General features: G+C 40.4%; 2 protein-coding genes and 1 long non-coding RNA gene across 4 annotated transcripts in view; 1 reads left to right on the top strand and 2 right to left on the bottom strand.

Moving 5' to 3' along the window:
- LOC137632537 (mucin-16-like) overlaps window positions 1-18,067 on the bottom strand; it is a 458,011-nt gene that overhangs the window by 317,194 nt on the left and 122,750 nt on the right. The window lies entirely within an intron of this gene.
- LOC137632271 (kelch-like protein 30) overlaps window positions 1-18,067 on the top strand; it is a 56,595-nt gene that overhangs the window by 32,003 nt on the left and 6,525 nt on the right. For both annotated transcript variants that reach the window (XM_068364164.1, XM_068364166.1), the window contains exons 5-8: window positions 4,990-5,078; window positions 13,208-13,769; window positions 14,432-14,540; window positions 15,518-15,639. In XM_068364164.1, the coding sequence (XP_068220265.1) occupies window positions 4,990-5,078; window positions 13,208-13,769; window positions 14,432-14,540; window positions 15,518-15,639 (882 nt within the window). The remainder of the gene's footprint in view (window positions 1-4,989; window positions 5,079-13,207; window positions 13,770-14,431; window positions 14,541-15,517; window positions 15,640-18,067) is intronic.
- The window catches only part of LOC137632272 (uncharacterized), a 71,878-nt gene continuing 55,769 nt past the window's right edge, over window positions 1,959-18,067 (bottom strand). Inside the window, exon 3 of the long non-coding RNA XR_011042038.1 lies at window positions 1,959-2,272. This is a non-coding gene — a long non-coding RNA (uncharacterized lncRNA). The remainder of the gene's footprint in view (window positions 2,273-18,067) is intronic.

Genomic DNA, 18,067 nt, shown 5'->3' with positions numbered 1-18,067 from the left:
TATTTTACAAATTGCCTGCTCTGATGGCTACTGCCTTGTCTGGATATTTTTCTCCAAAACTGTATAACTCAACCCATATTCCCATTATTTCCTATACTACAGAACTATGGGCTGGATCCCCTCCACCTCTAAAGACACACCCTTTTGTTATTGTATATGAATAAAAAAAAAAAACATTAAAATGAGTGAAACAAGAAAAACAGCTTCCCTTTCCCAGAATCAATAAAGTGCTAGCCTTTGTGACTCATGGGGTCAAAGCAAGTTTGAAGTCTGTGTGACAACCATGTGTGAACTTGGGTTTAAGGTTAGAGTTAATTCGGTCGACCGTCGACCTTTTGCTCGACTTGACCTTGCCTTTGACCTAGGACTTTCAAAATTGAATAACTTCCATGTCTCAACATAACAATTAATCCCTGAAAGTTTCACTACGCTGTGAGTAAAATTGTAGCCAGAAAGTTGTTCACAGACAAACGGACAAATGGGCGAAAACATAACCTCCTCCCAACTTTGTTGGCAGAGGTAATTAAAGAAAAAGTTATCAGAACAATGTTTTGCAAGCCTGAACTGATTGAGAGCTACGTGTAACCTGGCTCAGTTGCCTTTGTCTTGATCCATATAGGTTCTTTCAAATTGTTTGATCTTTGGGACAATAAATGCTCAGAAATACTGTTCAATCAAAGAATTATTCGAGTTCTGGGGTGTTCAGTATCTGAGGTATTTCTGTACTGAATTATCTGGGCAGACAACTGACAACATGAAAAATAAGGCGAGAGAATAGAACAGTAATATGAGGCAATACTGTACAGTATACAATTTTTCAATTTTGTCATGCTAATTGGTACTATAGAAATTTGGTTACAATAGTTACCAGCCCCACTTGTGGCAAATCTCATGTTCTTTGCTTCACTTTTATCTTCCTTTTACATTATTTCTACCTTTCTCTCATTAATCTACAGTACTTGTACTCTCACATTCAGACTATGACCATACAGCATGTAGTACAGTACCTATCCATATTTTTTGCCTATCTGTTAATATTTTCACACCTATCTACCTATACATTTAGACGGTCTTTTTCCCAAGATGTTAATTCCCAAAACTTATGTAAGAAACTTCTCCTTCCATCTTTCTTTTAGTCTACTTACACTAGGATTTACAAAAGTAGGCTGGAATGGTACATTTTTTCAAGGAAATAATTGGTCGAAATCCTTACAACCATGTGTCTCCTTAATGAAACTACAGTACCTTAATGACAGCTGTTTTACAGATGGTGAAAATGGAAAAGAAATACACGATTATTGCTTCCAATTTAGTGACCAAAATCTCTCCTCCACCTACACCTAATAGTACAGTACTTCAAAAGCCTAATGCAAGAACTTTCCCTCAATAGTATTGCTCTACTAATGAGGTGAATGAAGTCAGCTCAAAGTGGCATTTAAAAAAAAAAAGAAATTAAATGATGTGAAGCTTATGAACCTTCTCCTGATTTAGTATCTTCTTTTCTTTTACTTTAGAGTCCCTGTCATGAACCCTATTAAAAATAACTTGGCATACATTTCCATAAGCTTATCTAGGAAGTCTGCATATTCCAAACACCTATGTCTTAAATTATGTTGTTGCCCTTTGGATCTTCATCCCTGATTTTGGGAGTCCTACACTGACTATCCCTGGAGGAAAGATTATGTAAAGAATTTTGTTTTGTTAAACGTTAAAAGCTCCCAAATCGTAGATACAGTATAAGCAATGTGACTTGACTTAATAGGTCAGTATAAAAAACAGTATTGAATTTAATTATTAAAATTCTGTTTTTATTCCAATTTGTCAAGGTCTACTGTAATAGGGTTTGTCATCCAGAAGTTGATGATTACTATGCTGTTGCTGTTAAAATTTAAGACAAGGTTAATTTCATATTGTATTTCACTAACATCACCAGCATGTATACAAGAAAGGGATGACATGGTAGATTAAAGAGGAGAGCAAAAGGTAGTACTGTATTGTACAGTGTAGCATGTTGACGAGTATTTTAAACTTATAATGTATGTTACGTTTGAATAATGATATTAATACATACCGAATATGCTGCGTATGTAATTGGGACTCATTTCTTTCCTGTCACAAATCTTACGTCTAGTGAACATATCCCAGGATGTTGGCAGTGATATCTTGGATGTTAAGAAAAAGCAAAAAAATCTTTTGATGATCAACTTTTTCTTAGATATCCAGTTGGGCAGATTACAGATGAACCATTATAGGCTGCTCTACCTAGTAGTAACTGCAAGAATAAAACAATTTGTTTATTTGTGATTTGAATATACTGTACTTGAAATATTCAATTAATTTTCTTTAATAGGTAGTTTAAACATGTTGCTTCATAGGGATTGTGATTTTTTCAACTCCACTTTTAGTATTCTTTCTGTAGTTTCAGCTTTCAGAGGCTCAAAAATTACAACATATGATATATAAAGTAATAAGACACTTTTGTATAAGAAAATTAACTTTTCTTTCTAGAATATTTCAATCATTTGATGAAAGTAGTCACGGGTTTAGCAAAAGTGAGCAATTTGTATTTATGAAACAAGCCCCACTGGGTCACGGCCCCAAATTCCCCTGGCTACCCAGTGGCAGATGGGATAGAGGTGCATCTTCATACAGCCATGTATTGGAAGTGCAGGGAGATTTGTCTTCACTTTTTCTACTGGGAAAATGGACTGCTGCTCCATTGCTGAATTGGTTTCTGTGGTATCTTGTGTTGAGAAAATGGTAGCTCTACAGCTTATCATAGCACGCAGCTGACGGGCATGGGCTTGTGGTTAAGGATCCTCAGCCATATGCTCAAGGTACTGGGTCAACGCTCCCTCTCGACCTTGATCATCAAAGAGAAGAGTATGTGGTATTTCTTCTGTTTTTTCCTTAATCAGTGCTAGAGATCCTTCCAGTTTGATATGGCATTAGTCCCTGATTATATTGCAGGTTTTATCTTTTTGTCAGTACGCTTGTTTTTGTGGGAAGGAAGTTGCTCTCCGGAGCAGCCTGCCAGACCCTCTACTCCTATCAAGTATGAAGGTACTAGGGTTTCTTTTTCCTCAAAGGTACCAGACCTTGGACTAGTACCAATGAAAATAGAGAACCCTGAGTCAGTGTGTTCCTTTGTGGGCATTCTTGCACTTTTATTGAGTGCAATGAACTGGGTGAGGCAACCTTAGTGGGATGACCTTAACTGCTCACAAATGACAACATGCCGAATGGTTTCCGATCTGCTAGTATTTCCAGAGCTACCTTGGACCACCCTTCCCTTGTATTTCACAGTTGGAGATTGTCCAGCTTTTCCTCCTAGCGAATGGCTTTTTATCAGATCTGCACTGCAGATGTCTTGATTAGTATGGTCCTCTGCAACTATCACCAGAAGAGGCAATTCTCTGCTTGTAGCTTCTGAGGAGGACCTGATATCTCTTGCCTGAATGTCAGTATCTCTTCCTCAGCACTGTGACAGATACACCAACGAGGTGTCACAAAGCAGTTTCTTACTCAGGTTTTAAGCGCATATTCTTTGACCTTCGAGTGCACGAGGACAGGTTATCCCACTTCGATTGTAAATCTGCAGTTGGACAGGTAACAGAGTTTTCATGAGCCAAATAACCTTCAGCCTTCTTGAGGTAGTATACCCACAACTCTTTCAACACTTGTTCTTGGCCCTGTGGTGGCTGTCCAAGTAGTTATGTATCCAGCCCAGCTCCCTTACAGAACAGAAAGCATCATGTCTCTGGCAACATCTTTGATGTAAGTCTGGAGGAAAGGTAGAATGACCAGTTATCCTGATTCTTTTTTCTTTCCTCTTACGTGGGGATGAAGCTTTTGCACCATTACATGCTGGATCTCACATTAATGCTGGTAAGCTACATTTCTGAGAACTATTCTTATTAGACCAAATCTGAAATAGTGGTATTCCCACATTCTTCCTTTAAGAGGGGTAGGATAGTGGAATGAATACCTATCAATTGGCCATCATGTGCCAGGTACTGTATTTCATTCCAGATTGTATTGCCTCCTCGGAAGTAAAAGATTCCTTCATTGACCAAGAAAAAAAAACAACTAGTTCGGTTTTATGGGTCTTTTAACCCACTAATAAGGGAGTCTCCTTATTTTAAAGGATGAAAGGTTTCTATGACAGTAAGAACAAATAAATTTTGAAAGTAATTTGTATTTTTCTTAGCTATATAAACCTTAAAAACTTTCACTTCCCACTTCAACCACCCCTCTCAGTCTTTGAAAGGTGGATGGTTGTGGTTGGGGTTATTCACCTGCTCTCATCATCACTCTTAACTACCCTGTTAATGATTTTAAAGGGCATTCCAGCTATGGTCAAGACATTCCTCAATTTAAAGGACTCAAGTTTGTATAGCTAGGAAAAATACAAATAAATTTTTAAAAATACATTATTCTATTTAGCTGAAACTAAAACTAAAGGTAGTGAAAGCTAAATGAAAGAAAAGAGAAAGAACTCTTAGCTTTGAGTCAGTTTCTTAGACTTCCCCTTCCCTTGTCAAGCTATGTCTTCCCTCATAGGTCAGGTTACTGGTTTTAGGATTCAATGTGTTGTTTTTCTTGATGATTTAAAAGGAATTGTAAATTTATATTTAATAGTTTGGGAATATTGAAAAATAAAATTTTATTTTCAAAATTAACAAATCCTCCATCAATTCCTGAACTCAGTGTTATTGATGGTTCAAATTCTTTGCTTGAGCTTGTTCCAGTCTCGCATATATTGTAGAACATATGCCTGTTTCAGCTAATTTTTGGTCATGCAGCATGTACCGGTTTTGGAAAATTCAATTAATGTGTCAACCACTTTAAAAGAAGGAAATAATTGTGCATACTATTGTAGATGTTATGGTATTGTGGGAAATGTAGTAAATACAAATTTTATATTTTTATGTAAAGGAACTTTTTCTTCTGGTTACAACTACCCAAAAGTGAGAATTTTTCTTTCAGCATTGATAGAGTATTTGAGTGACCCCTCTTTGTTTACGGGACCAAATGGAGAATGGACTGTTTGGGAGGCTATAAATTCCTGGATTGAGGTAAGTCCAATCACAATGATTTTATGATAAGCCTTGTGACTTTCAATGTAGTAGTGTGGACGGTTGGGTACTAATTTTCTTTCCATGCATGTTTTCTTGGCTTAGATATAAATATAAAAATATTGCTAGCATAGTACGACACATCATGTCCAAGAATCTTGGCAAGGATGAACCTGTCATCCTCACCTCGAGCCTCAAACAGATATCTATTTCTTTTGGTACTATAGGTGGGACATTCCATCAACAAATGCCTCACTGTCAAGGGTACCAAAAAGTCGTCACAATATGGCTGGTATTGGCAAGTTATGTGATCAATGCGGAGACAACAAAGAGAAGTCTCCCACTTTCAGGGGCATTGTGTTATACTTCCAAGGGGATATAATATTCGCTATTTCTCTCATCTTATTTTCAACTAAACTATCCCAGTGCTGTTGCCAATTATTATAATTCAAATACTTAATGCTGGGCAAACAATCATCACAGAGAACAGGATACCTTCTTGATAGCAACTCAGATGCAGCATTCTTTGCCTGTAAATCGGCCTTCTCATTTTCAGACAACCTACGTGTTCCGGAACCCAACAAAATCAAACTGTTATGCATTTCAGACCAATAATAAAAACCCACTAAAATCTTTAAAACTAATGGATTACAGGGATTAAAAACTCCTAAAGCTTGTAGGACACTTCTTGCATCACTAAAGATGGTAAAATTACCCTCCCCTTCTAACGCTATTCTCTCAATAGCGGTTAGTATGCCATATAGTTTGGCAGTAAATATGGAAGATGCTAGAGGAAGTGCACCATCAATAGCTGGTGTAATGGTTTTATGGTTTATTGTCAACATTTTGTGTTGTACCTGTTTATGTGGAGTCTTGGGCTGGTAAAGGAGCGACTCCTACCCATGACAAAATGTTATTTTCCTTAGTAAAATAAATTTTTGAATATACTTACCCGATGATCATGTAGCTGCAACTCTGTTGCCCGACAGAAAAAATCTACGGTCGGGATACGCCAGCGATCGCTATACAGGTGGAGGTGTACAACAACAGCGCCATCTGTCGAGTAGGTACTCAGGTACTTCTTGTCAACAAGAACCAATTTTCTCCTCGGTCCAATGGGTCTCTATGGGGAGGAAGGGAGGGTCCTTAAATTCATGATCATCGGGTAAGTATATTCAAAAATTTATTTTACTAAGGAAAATAACATTTTTCAATATTAATCTTACCCGATGATCATGTAGCTGATTCACACCCAGGGGGGTGGGTGGAGACCAGCATACATGTTAACATTAGAAGCTAAGTATCCCGTATTTCATTTTAGCAGTTATTCAAAATAACAAACATAAAATAAATAAGTACCTGGTAAGGAAGTCGACTTGAACCATTACTCTGCCTTTTTAAGTACGTCTTCCTTACTGAGCCTCGCGATCCTCTCAGGATGCTGAGCGACTCCTAGGTGCTGAAGTATGAAGGGCTGCAACCCATACTAAAGGACCTCATCACAACCTCTAATCTAGGCGCTTCTCAAGAAAGAATTTGACCACCCGCCAAATCAACCAGGATGCGAAAGGCTTCTTAGCCTTCCGTACAACCCAAAAACAACAATAAAAAGCATTTCAAGAGAAAGATTAAAAAAGGTTATGGGATTATGGGAATGTAGTGGTTGAGCCCTCACCTACTACTGCACTCGCAGCAACGAATGGTCCCAGGGTGTAGCAGTTCTCGTAAAGAGACTGGACATCTTTAAGGTAAAATGATGCGAACACTGACTTGCTTCTCCAATAGGTTGCATCCATAACACTCTGCAGAGAACGGTTCTGTTTGAAGGCCACTGAAGTAGCGACAGCTCTAACTTCATGTGTCCTTACCTTCAGCAAAGCGTGGTCTTCCTCATTCAGATGAGAATGGGCTTCTCTAATCAAAAGCCTGATGTAATAAGAAACTGCGTTCTTCGACATCGGTAAAGAGGGTTTCTTAATAGAACACCATAAAGCTTCTGAATGTCCTCGTAATGGCTTTGTACGTCTTAAATAGTACTTAAGAGCTCTTACTGGGCAAAGTACTGTACTCTCTCTTGTTCGTTTCCAACCAAACTGGACAGGCTTGGAATCTCGAACGACTTGGGCCAAGGACGAGAAGGGAGCTCGTTTTTAGCTAAAAAACCAAGCTGTAAGGAACATGTAGCCGTTTCAGATGTAAAACCTATGTTCCTGCTGAAGGCGTGTATCTCACTGACTCTTTTAGCTGTTGCTAAGCAAACGAGGAAAAGAGTCTTCAAAGTGAGATCTTTAAAAGAGGCTGATTGAAGCGGTTCGAACCTTGCTGACATCAGGAACCTTAAAACCACATCTAAGTTCCACCCTGGTGTGGCTAACCGACGCTCCTTTGAGGTCTCAAAAGACTTAAGGAGGTCCTGTAGATCTTTGTTGGTGGAAAGATCTAAGCCTCTGTGGCGGAAGACCGCTGCCAACATGCTTCTGTAACCTTTGATCGTAGGAGCTGATAGGGATCTTACATTCCTTAGGTGTAAAAGGAAGTCAGCTATCTGCGTTACAGAGGTACTGGTTGAGGAAACTGAATTCGCCTTGCACCAGCTTCGGAAGACTTCCCATTTTGACTGGTAGACCTTGAGAGTGGATGTCCTCCTTGCTCTGGCAATCGCTCTGGCTGCCTCCTTCGAAAAGCCTCTAGCTCTTGAGAGTCTTTCGATAGTCTGAAGGCAGTCAGACGAAGAGCGTGGAGGCTTGGGTGTACCTTCTTTACGTGCGGCTGACGCAGAAGGTCCACTCTTAGAGGAAGAGTCCTGGGAACGTCTACTAGCCATTGCAGTACCTCGGTGAACCATTCTCTCGCGGGCCAGAGGGGAGCAACCAACGTCAACCGTGTCCCTTCGTGAGAGGCGAACTTCTGCAGTACCTTGTTGACAATCTTGAACGGGGGGAACGCATACAGGTCTAGATGGGACCAATCCAGAAGAAAGGCATCTACGTGAACTGCTGCTGGGTCCGGAATCGGTGAGCAATAATTTGGGAGCCTCTTGGTCATCGAGGTAGCGAACAGATCTATGGTGGGCTGACCCCACAGGGCCCATAGTCTGTTGCAAACATTCTTGTGAAGGGTCCACTCTGTAGGGATGACCTGACCCTTCCGGCTGAGGCGGTCTGCCATGACATTCATGTCGCCTTGAATGAACCTCGTTACAAGCGATATCTTTCGATCTCTTGACCAGGTGAGGAGGTCCCTTGCGATCTCGAACAACTTCCTCGAATGAGTCCCTCCTTGCTTGGAGATGTATGCCAAGGCTGTAGTGTTGTCGGAGTTCACCTCCACCACCTTGCCTAGAAGGAGGGACTTGAAGCTTCTCAAGGCCAGATGGACTGCCAGTAGCTCCTTGCAGTTGATGTGAAGTGCTCTTTGATCCGGATTCCATGTGCCCGAGCATTCCCGACCGTCCAGTGTCGCACCCCAGCCCGTGTCCGATGCGTCCGAGAAGAGAAGGTGGTCGGGGGTCTGAACAGCCAGTGGTAGACCTTCCTTGAGAAGAATGCTGTTCTTCCACCAAGTCAGTGCATGTGGTAGACCTTCCTTGAGAAGAATGCTGTTCTTCCACCAAGTCAGTGCAGACTTCATCTCTTCGGATATAGGAACTGAGACCGCTTCTAACGTCATGTCCTTTCTCCAGTGAGCAGTTAGGTGAAACTGAAGGGGTCGGAGGTGGAGTCTCCCTAACGATGAACAGGGCCAGCGATGAAAGCGTCCCTATTAGACTCATCCACTGTCTGACTGAACATCGGTTCCTTTTCAGCATGCTCTGGATGCATTCTTGGGCTTGACTGATTCTGGGAGCCGATGGAAAAGCCCTAAAAGCTCGACTCTGAATCTCCATACCTAGATAGACTATGGTTTGGGATGGAACGAGTTGGGACTTTTCTATATTGACCAGGAGACCCAATTCCTTGGTCAGATCCATAGTCCATTTGAGATTCTCCAGACAGCGACGACTTGACGGAGCTCTTAAATGCCAGTCGTCCAAATAGAGGGAGGCTCTGATGTCTGCCAAATGCAGGAATTTGGCAATATTCCTCATCAGTTTGGTAAACACAAGAGGTGCCGTGCTTAGGCCAAAGCACAGGGCTTGGAACTGGTAAACGACCTTTCCAAAGACGAACCTTAGGAAAGGTTGGGAGTCTGGATGGACGGGGACATGAAAATACGCGTCCTTTAGGTCCAACGAGACCATCCAGTCTTCCTTCCTGACCGATGCTAGCACCGACTTCGTCGTCTCCATGGTGAACGTCTGCTTGGTGACAAAAGCATTGAGAGCACTGACGTCCAGCACCGGTCTCCACCCTCCTGTCTTCTTCTCTACCAAGAAGAGACGGTTGTAGAAGCCCGGGGATTGATGGTCCCGGACTATGACTACCGCTCCCTTTAGTAGCAAGAGAGACACCTCTTGCTGTAAAGCTAGCCTCTTGTCCTCCTCTTTGTACCTGGGAGAGAGGTCGATGGGAGTAGTTGCTAGAGGGGGCTTGCGCAAGAATGGAATCCTGTACCCCTCTCTTAGCAACTTCACAGACTGTGCGTCTGCACCCCTGTTCTCCCAGGCCTGCCAGTAGTTCTTGAGCCTGGCTCCCACTGCTGTCTGGAGAGGTTGGCAGTCAGACTCTGCCTTTTGAGGACTTGGAACCCTTCTTCTTTTTGCCACGTTGACTGTCGGCACGGGTACCTCCTCTGCTGGAGGTTCTGCCTCGAAAGGGCGGAATGAACCTAGACGCTGGTGTGTCCATCCTAGGTCTAGGCACGGAAGGTAAAGCTGTGACTTTACGTGCGGATGAAGACACCAGGTCATGGGTATCCTTCTGGATCAACGAGGCGGCAATCCCCTTGATCAGCTCTTCCGGAAAGAGACACTTGGAAAGCGGAGCAAACATCAACTCCGACTTCTGACATGGAGTGATCCCCGCAGACAAGAAGGAGCAAAGGTGATCTCGCTTCTTAAGAACTCCAGACACGTACGAAGCCGCAAGCTCGCCAGACCCATCCCGAATGGCTTTATCCATGCATGACATGATGAGCATGGCAGAGTCCTTATCCGAAGGGGAGGTCTTTCTGCTTAACGCTCCCAAACACCAGTCCAGGAAGTTGAAGATCTCAAAAGCACGAAAAACTCCCTTCAACAGATGGTCCATGTCCGAAAAGGTCCAGCAAATCTTGGAGCGTCTTATAGCCAGCCTGCGGGGAGAGTCAACCAGACTTGAGAAGTCGCCCTGGGCAGAGGCAGGAACTCCCAAGCCGGGATCTTCTCCCGTGGCATACCAGATGCTAGATTTGGAAGCAAGCTTGGTCGGTGGAAAGATGAAGGCTGTCTTCCCAAGTTGCTTCTTGGACTGCAACCACTCTCCCAGTACCCTTAAAGCTCTCTTGGATGAGCGCACGAGTACGAGTTTCGTAAAGGCAGGAGCTGCTGACTGCATGCCTAAAGCGAACTCAGAGGGAGGTGAGCGTGGGGTTGCAGACACAAACTGGTCCGGATACAACTCCTTAAACAAGGCAAGGACTTTCCTAAAGTCTAAGGAGGGAGGCGTAGTCTTGGGTTCTTCTATGTCGGAGTGCGGATCGTCCAAATGCGCAGCTTCGTCGTCATCAGAGACTCCTTCATCCGAATGCTGAGGACGAAGCGGCAAAGGTGGAGAAGAAAGCTGAACGGCTGAATCCGGCAGCACGGGTGCATGCGTAGCTGCACTGGATCCAACATCATGCCGCTGCTGGTCAGTCTGAGAGCTGGCAACAACAAAAGCGGAGTGATGGTGCGTGGTGGGGACTGCCGTGGGTTGCGGAGACTGCCGCATTGCGTCAAAACACGGCAGCTTGACAGCACCTTCCCACTGCTGATGCGGTAGCTCACGCATGTCAACGGAGGGTGCCGCATGTCGGCTAACGTCAACATGCGTCTGGCAGGGTCGACTGCGCATCGGTGGTGGAGCTCTCACAGGTGGAGTGTGGGAGCAGGCAGCTGCAGTATCTGCTGAGCGCACAACCGTGGCAGGTTGTAGGTTAACAGGTGCAGTGTCAACCTTCTCAGCACGATACTCCTGCATGAAGGAAGCAAGCTGAGACTGCATAGACTGCAGCATAGACCACTTAGGGTCTACCGTGGTTGGTGCGGCAACAGACGGAGTGAATGCCTGCTGCGGAACCACTCTACCTCTCTTGGGAGGTGTGCAGTCTTCGGAAGACTACGGCGAGTCCGAACTGACCCAGTGGCTACACCTGGGCCGTTGGACTCGCTCGAAAGGGACCTTGCGCTTGAGAGGTCGTGAGACCTTGGTCCAACGTTTCTGCCTAGAAACTTCTTCCACAGACGAGGAATGAATGGGCTCACTCGTCTGTTTGTGGATGGGACGATCTCTGCAAGATACGTCCGCAACCACCGAGGGTACATCCGTACGCTGATCAAGGCCTGTCGAACCCTTAGGTCCTTCGACATTGCTTCTCCCCTGGGCTTGGGAGCTTGCAAGAGGTCCCGGACTGGGAGGACGACTGGCACGAACAGATGCACCCTCATGCGTAACACTGACACTGACACTTTTCACCGCACTTGCACTCACTACACTTCCCACTGCACTTTTCTCTTTCAACTCTTTGACATCGGCCAAGAGTTGATTGCGGTCATTAGCTAATGACTCCACTCTGTCACCAAGAGCCTGAATGGCACGCATCATGTCCGCCATCGAGGGTTGAGCACTAGTAGAAGGGTCGGGAGTCACCACTACAGGGGAAGGAATAGGTTGAGGGGCATGGGGAGAGGAAAAATCAAAAGAGCGAGACGAACTCCTCCTGATCCTATCCTTCTCTAGCCTACGTGCATTCTTAAGGAATTCATTAAAATCGAATTCCGAAAGCCCAGCGCATTCCTCACATCGATCTTCCAATTGACAGGATTTACCCCTACAATTGGAAAAAACGGTGTGAGGATCTATAGAGGCCTTCGGAAGACGCCTAGAACAGTCCCTAGCGCTACACTGCCTGTACTTAGGGACTTGAGAATGGTCAGACATCTTGAATTAGCCAAGGGGGGAATCCAAAATCTATCAAAGTCGTCAACAATTAATCCAAAACTAATCAAAAAAGCTTGATAAGGTAATGATAATAACTCCTGTACAGCGAAAGCTAATATCTAGAGAGAATACATCACCAAAAAGCGTGAAATCAACTCCAGAAACAACAGCGTATCAAGTAGGTCTTGCCGGTGGCACGACAGAGAGAAAATTGGTTCTTGTTGACAAGAAGTACCTGAGTACCTACTCGACAGATGGCGCTGTTGTTGTACACCCCCACCTGTATAGCGATCGCTGGCGTATCCCGACCGTAGATTTTTTCTGTCGGGCAACAGAGTTGCAGCTACATGATCATCGGGTAAGATTAATATTGAAAATGAATTGTTTGTAGCATATCATCATTCCTGGGAACATCCAAATGAAAAGAAGTTTTTGTTAAATGTGTTAAGACTGTAATTAATGTACAACATCCAGCATTAGTCTAAATCACAGTTGAAAGAAGTCTTACAATCAGAAGAAAAAAATCAAGAAACTCCTTTTAGCAAACTAACAAATAGGGTATTGAAGTTACATCTTGATAATTTAGTCAGGGAAAAAATATTAACATTTCAGTCTAAAGTTTTTTTAATGTCTTGATAGTATTTTTACTGTTTCCATGTAACTTTCCATAAGAAATATGAGCCAGAGTTGCGGCAGCTTGAAAAAACATGTAAACAAGTCTTGAACCTCCTAATTTTCCTTTGGTATATTTTTAGATTGTCGAAATTCAAGCAACAACGTATATTGAGTAAAAGAAAGAACTCTTTAAAATGAATTTTGTCAGAATCTTAAATATCTTCAGTTGTCCAATCTTTAAATTTCTAAGGATTTGTAATACAATAAATAATACCTAATTCTATACATTGATTAATAGCGAACCTTCTGGCGCATCCCTAAGACAGTACAATAGTCTGGTAAACTCTTTATTAGCAATGATAAAAATAATAGTTCTCCCATGAAACATTCCCAAAATATTTCAAAGATTATGCTGTATAGTATTGCCATACATGTATTTTTTTTTATCTTTTACAGGAAGATGAGGAAGAAAGGGCTGTTCACATCAAGGACCTTATGGCATGTTTAGATTTCAAGTGTTTAAGGATAGACGATATATCAAACATGCTGTTTTACAATGTGATTAGTGAGAATGATGAATTAGTTCAGATACTTGAAGGGATACAAAAATATAAAAGAAAACAAATTTCCCACTGTAGTTATTTGTCTGGAACAGATGGTGATCAGACCCTTGATACTTCCGAGAAGTCCTCTAATTCCCTAGATTGTGATCAGAGTTCAGAATGCATCGAATTGCAAGAAAGCGTTGATTTATTCTTGAATTGCCTTACAAGAAAGTTAGCTGTATGCCCCAGTGTTGTTGGTTTTAAACGTTTACCATCTAACCAGAAAAAGAAGGCAAAAAATAGTGACGATGATGATGATAATATTTGTACATCAGTCTCCAAAGGGTACATGGATGTAGTGCCAGTTTTATATGTGTTTAACCCAAGTAATGTTAAGATATGTGAAGAATTCCCGTTAACAAAACTGTGCCATGGCCCAGTGCTTTGTTCAGGATTTCAAGTTTGTTCTGTAGGTATGTTTATACAGTTGTTATAAAAGTTGTTAGTAAATGTAATTTATTTGCTTAATAATGTCTACAGTTGATTGATTAGTAATGGTCAGATTATTAATAATTACTATATGAGTTTACATGCCTTTTACAGTAAAGTATAAATTTTCTATAAATTTTTAACAAAGCCTATTTAAGCGTTACCATAATTTTTCTGTTAAGAAGTAATAACTTGGGAAGAGTGATATATGTTTAGGCATGGCCAACTTTGATTATACAAGTATACAGTCATACCTCTCTTCATGAAAGAATCTACTTACAAAATTTTCATGCTGCGAAACGAGATGCAAATATTTTCATGGCTCACATTGCGAAAAATGTTTCAAGTTAAGAAAGGAAACTTGCCAGCCAGGCCGAGAATAAAATAGTCACTCATTAAAAAAGTTGAATAAAATGGGTTAACACAATAGGAAATGTAACTGTAGTCTATAGTAGGGGTAACTATAATAGTACAGTACATATGGTACTGTACTACTGTGAATTACAGGTAAAACTATGCAACTAATAGATAAAAATGAAAGCCCTAAGCATTGCTGGTAGACTACTGCACACGATCATAGGATTTCATGGTGGCATCGAGACATTTTTGTAACAGGAACATCAGTGACATTTTTTATTCTTTCCAGGTCCAAGTGTATATGTACTTGGTGGAGAGTATCTTTATGGCCATGGAAACTGGAATAATTCTTTGTGGCGATACAGCACTGTTACAAAGAAGTGGATTGTAGAGGTCTCGTAAGTTTTTTTACTGATGTCCATTTTTACACATGGTACAAACTATTGTTTACATTATCCATTTTTTCAAGGGGAATAAGTAACATGAACCCTTCATATTATCAGAATATAAAGACCTAAAGAAGGAAGGATCACTTGCTGGGGAAAACCTTGATGCTCATGTTAAGATACCAAGGATTGGAGATGTAAGGATACAGTTTGGTCCCTGTATCTCCTCACCCATTTTTATATATACCCGTCTTGATTTAGAACAATGTTGACCTCTAATCTCTCTGTCAAGTAAACATTTAATATTTCTCTTACGCACCACATGTTTTTATGGCTTCCTCCCCAAAACTGGTTAAATATTGACAGGACCTTTTTCTTAATTAGATGATAATTTTTATAAATTGTAATATAACCTAATCAGAATGTTTTAAGATTCTACCACTAGGTGCTTTGCAGTAATCAAAGTCTTATCCACAACCATATCTCAAGTAATTGAAATTACAGTTGTTGTAGTTTACAAAAGGCAAGACTTTCTTCTCTGAGTAAAACCTTTGGAAGCTAGGAGTAATATCTATGGGAACAGGCAGGATTTTAGTGGACAGCACTGTTAGTTTATTGAACTATTGTCAAGATGGAAGGTATGGGAATGGTTTCAGCAACTTTAGGTTTCTTACTTATGGGCTTAGTCTGACCTCTGCTATCATATTATGATGTACGCTAGGGAGTTATTATCGGTTTTTAACTTATGTTTTCGGTAGGCTTACACTTTAAAAAGAATAATGCAATGAACTCGGGAGTAAATATTGAAATAATCAATTTTAGGATACTGTATTTTTCTCCCTGAATCTGTGGATTATATTGTTTTAAAAAAGATATCACTTCAAGTATTAACTGTTACTTGATAGCATTGTTGTAAGTTGAAATAATAAAATTAAAAAGCATACGGGGTTTAGGAATTTAAAAATTTCACATTGTCTTTCTCCATCCAGGTTACCGAGACCTCGACGGCATCATATGTTGTGTGTTGTTGATTCTGTTATATATATTTTGGGAGGATTTGGTCGACACAGAGTTGTTCAAAGTTCTGTCAATGCATATGACACAGAAACAGGTGAGTAACATAATTCTAATATGAAATGCTCAATATCATTGTACACCATGTTAGATAGAATTATTGAATTTATGATTTTATTGTATTGAAAAGTATGGTAAAATTTGGCTTAAAGAAAAAAGAAATTCCTTATTTCTAAACTCATTCTGGAAGCTTAGAATGTCAACGTTCCTTAAAATCAAGAAATTTCACGATTTCATTCCTTCTTATACAGTAATGCCTCCAGTAAAACAATTAGACCAGCGCCTAACAACAATAACTTGCTGTGCATGTCTTATCCCTTCGTCAGTCTTAAAGTCAAAATAATTCCCTATCCTATTTGAGGCCACTAAATTAGTAGCTAAGATGGAGGGCATGTATATGAAAATTAGATGACTATAAAAATAAGAAAATTTAATATAAAAATTCTGCTTATTTCTATGAACCTTCCCTGCTGTTAATATTTCTGCTGGGTAGCAAGTGAAGGAAAGAGAAGGCATTTTCATACTATATACACATGATATGTGGTTTAGCATAGTAAACAAACTTGTTGCATATACAGATGATGCTACTCTCTTTGCATCCATTTCTTAAATGTAAATCTGTGAATCCCTTATTAGAGATTAGTTAAAATTAGTGCATGGTGCAAATTATGGGGCATTAAGTTGTACCCTAATAATACTCAAAGTGTGATTGTAAGTGGGTCAAGGACAGTAGCTCTTCAACATACAGATCTCTCCATTGATAATGTTTCTTTAACCATGTACAACTCCTTTTAAATTTTAGGTGTGATTCTTAGATACAAACTTACTTTCAGATTGTTTGATTCTTCTTCAATTGAGCAAAAAATTGGGTTATTGACAAAGATTTAAGATTTTTGGTGATCAATCTACTTTGATGAAATGTTTTAATTAATTCTTTCATTCCACATTGCTTCTAGTATTATTCTTCTGCCTGGTCTTCAGCTGCTGATGCTCATCTTAATTTGTTGGACAAAAACTTGCTGTCTATTAAATTTCTTATTCCTGATCCGAATATTGATCTCTGGCACTGTTTTTAAGTTAGTTCTTTGTGTATAATGCATAAGATTTTTCATAATTCTGACCATCCTTTGCATTTGGATCTTCCCAGACTGTACCATCCTGTATGTAATATTAGGTATGCAGTTAGTTCTAACTGTCTTGCCTTCTATACCATAAGGCTCAGTACTACACAGTCTTATAGAAATTTTATCCCAGTGTGACCAGATTGTGGAATGATCTTCCTTACCAGACAGTTGAATTGGTGGAACTTCTGAAGTTCAAACTTGCAGCAAAGGTTTTTATGGTTGAGCAGGCTGACAAGAGTCTTTTTTCATGGTTTATATGAGACATACAGTATCTATTTCAACATTGTTTTGGATCTTAAAATATGTTAAAGTCTTTATTCATTACTTTTTATGTAGTTTATTTATTTCCTTTCCTAACTGGGCTATTTTTTTTTTTTTTTTTTTTTTGGAGGCCTTGGGCTTTCCCAACTAGGGCTGTAGCTTAGCTAAGGATGATAATAATATTAATGATAATGATAATAATAATAATAATAATAATAATAATAATAATAATAAATAATTTTTTCCATAATTGAACAAATAACATCTTTGACTTTCCTTTAATCTAGGATTTACGTACTTTAAACTAAAGATAACATTCTAAAAATTACTTTATCACCCAATTACTAATTTATATTTGGTAAAAAAAATTAATCCCTTTGCTACACATGTAATTATACAAAAACCAACCAAATAAATTTGTAAAGGTTACTAAACTGCATGGGAACTGAAGTGTACTATATTTGATTAAGAGACTCCTTATATTTACCCTGTAAGAGAAAAGTTGTAATGAACTAGTGGCCAAGCTTGTAAGTGAACAATGCTTGTAGCCGATCAAACAGGAAGGAATTTAACAGTTTTAGTAAATCTTTAACAAAAACAGATTGGCCTATGGGAATCCTAGGATTTGCCACACTAACCCCAAAGTGAAAGGAAAGTTAAAGGGGGTTTATCTTAACAAGAGGAGTAGTATGATATCCAGGCTAACATCTCGGCAAATAAGGGATCAGCCACTGTCTAAAGGCACCTACTTTAGGGAGCGAAGCTGGGAGGTGCCAATACAATCAGAACCCTAACTGAATGGTGCACTAGAACCATTAGCCACCACTTGAGGAGTTAAGCTAGGTAAGGGTTTGAAACAGGCAGGTTTGGCCTAAAAAAATTACCCTGAATTTATAGCTTAATGGCTTTCAGATTTCCAACAAAACAAATTTAATGACAAACTTAATGCAGTAAACTCATGACTCAAAATTAACTAACAAGGCCATAGCAAACTTAAAGGTTGGAGGGGCAATGTCATCATTCTCTCAATGAAAAAATAGCCTAGCTTTGTTCTGGATTTCTCTTGAACTAAAAGCAAGC

The sequence above is a fragment of the Palaemon carinicauda genome, chromosome 41 (genome assembly GCF_036898095.1).
Source record: "Palaemon carinicauda isolate YSFRI2023 chromosome 41, ASM3689809v2, whole genome shotgun sequence".
Taxonomy (NCBI): domain Eukaryota; kingdom Metazoa; phylum Arthropoda; class Malacostraca; order Decapoda; family Palaemonidae; genus Palaemon; species Palaemon carinicauda.
This window is presented reverse-complemented; position numbering and strand designations above follow the sequence as displayed.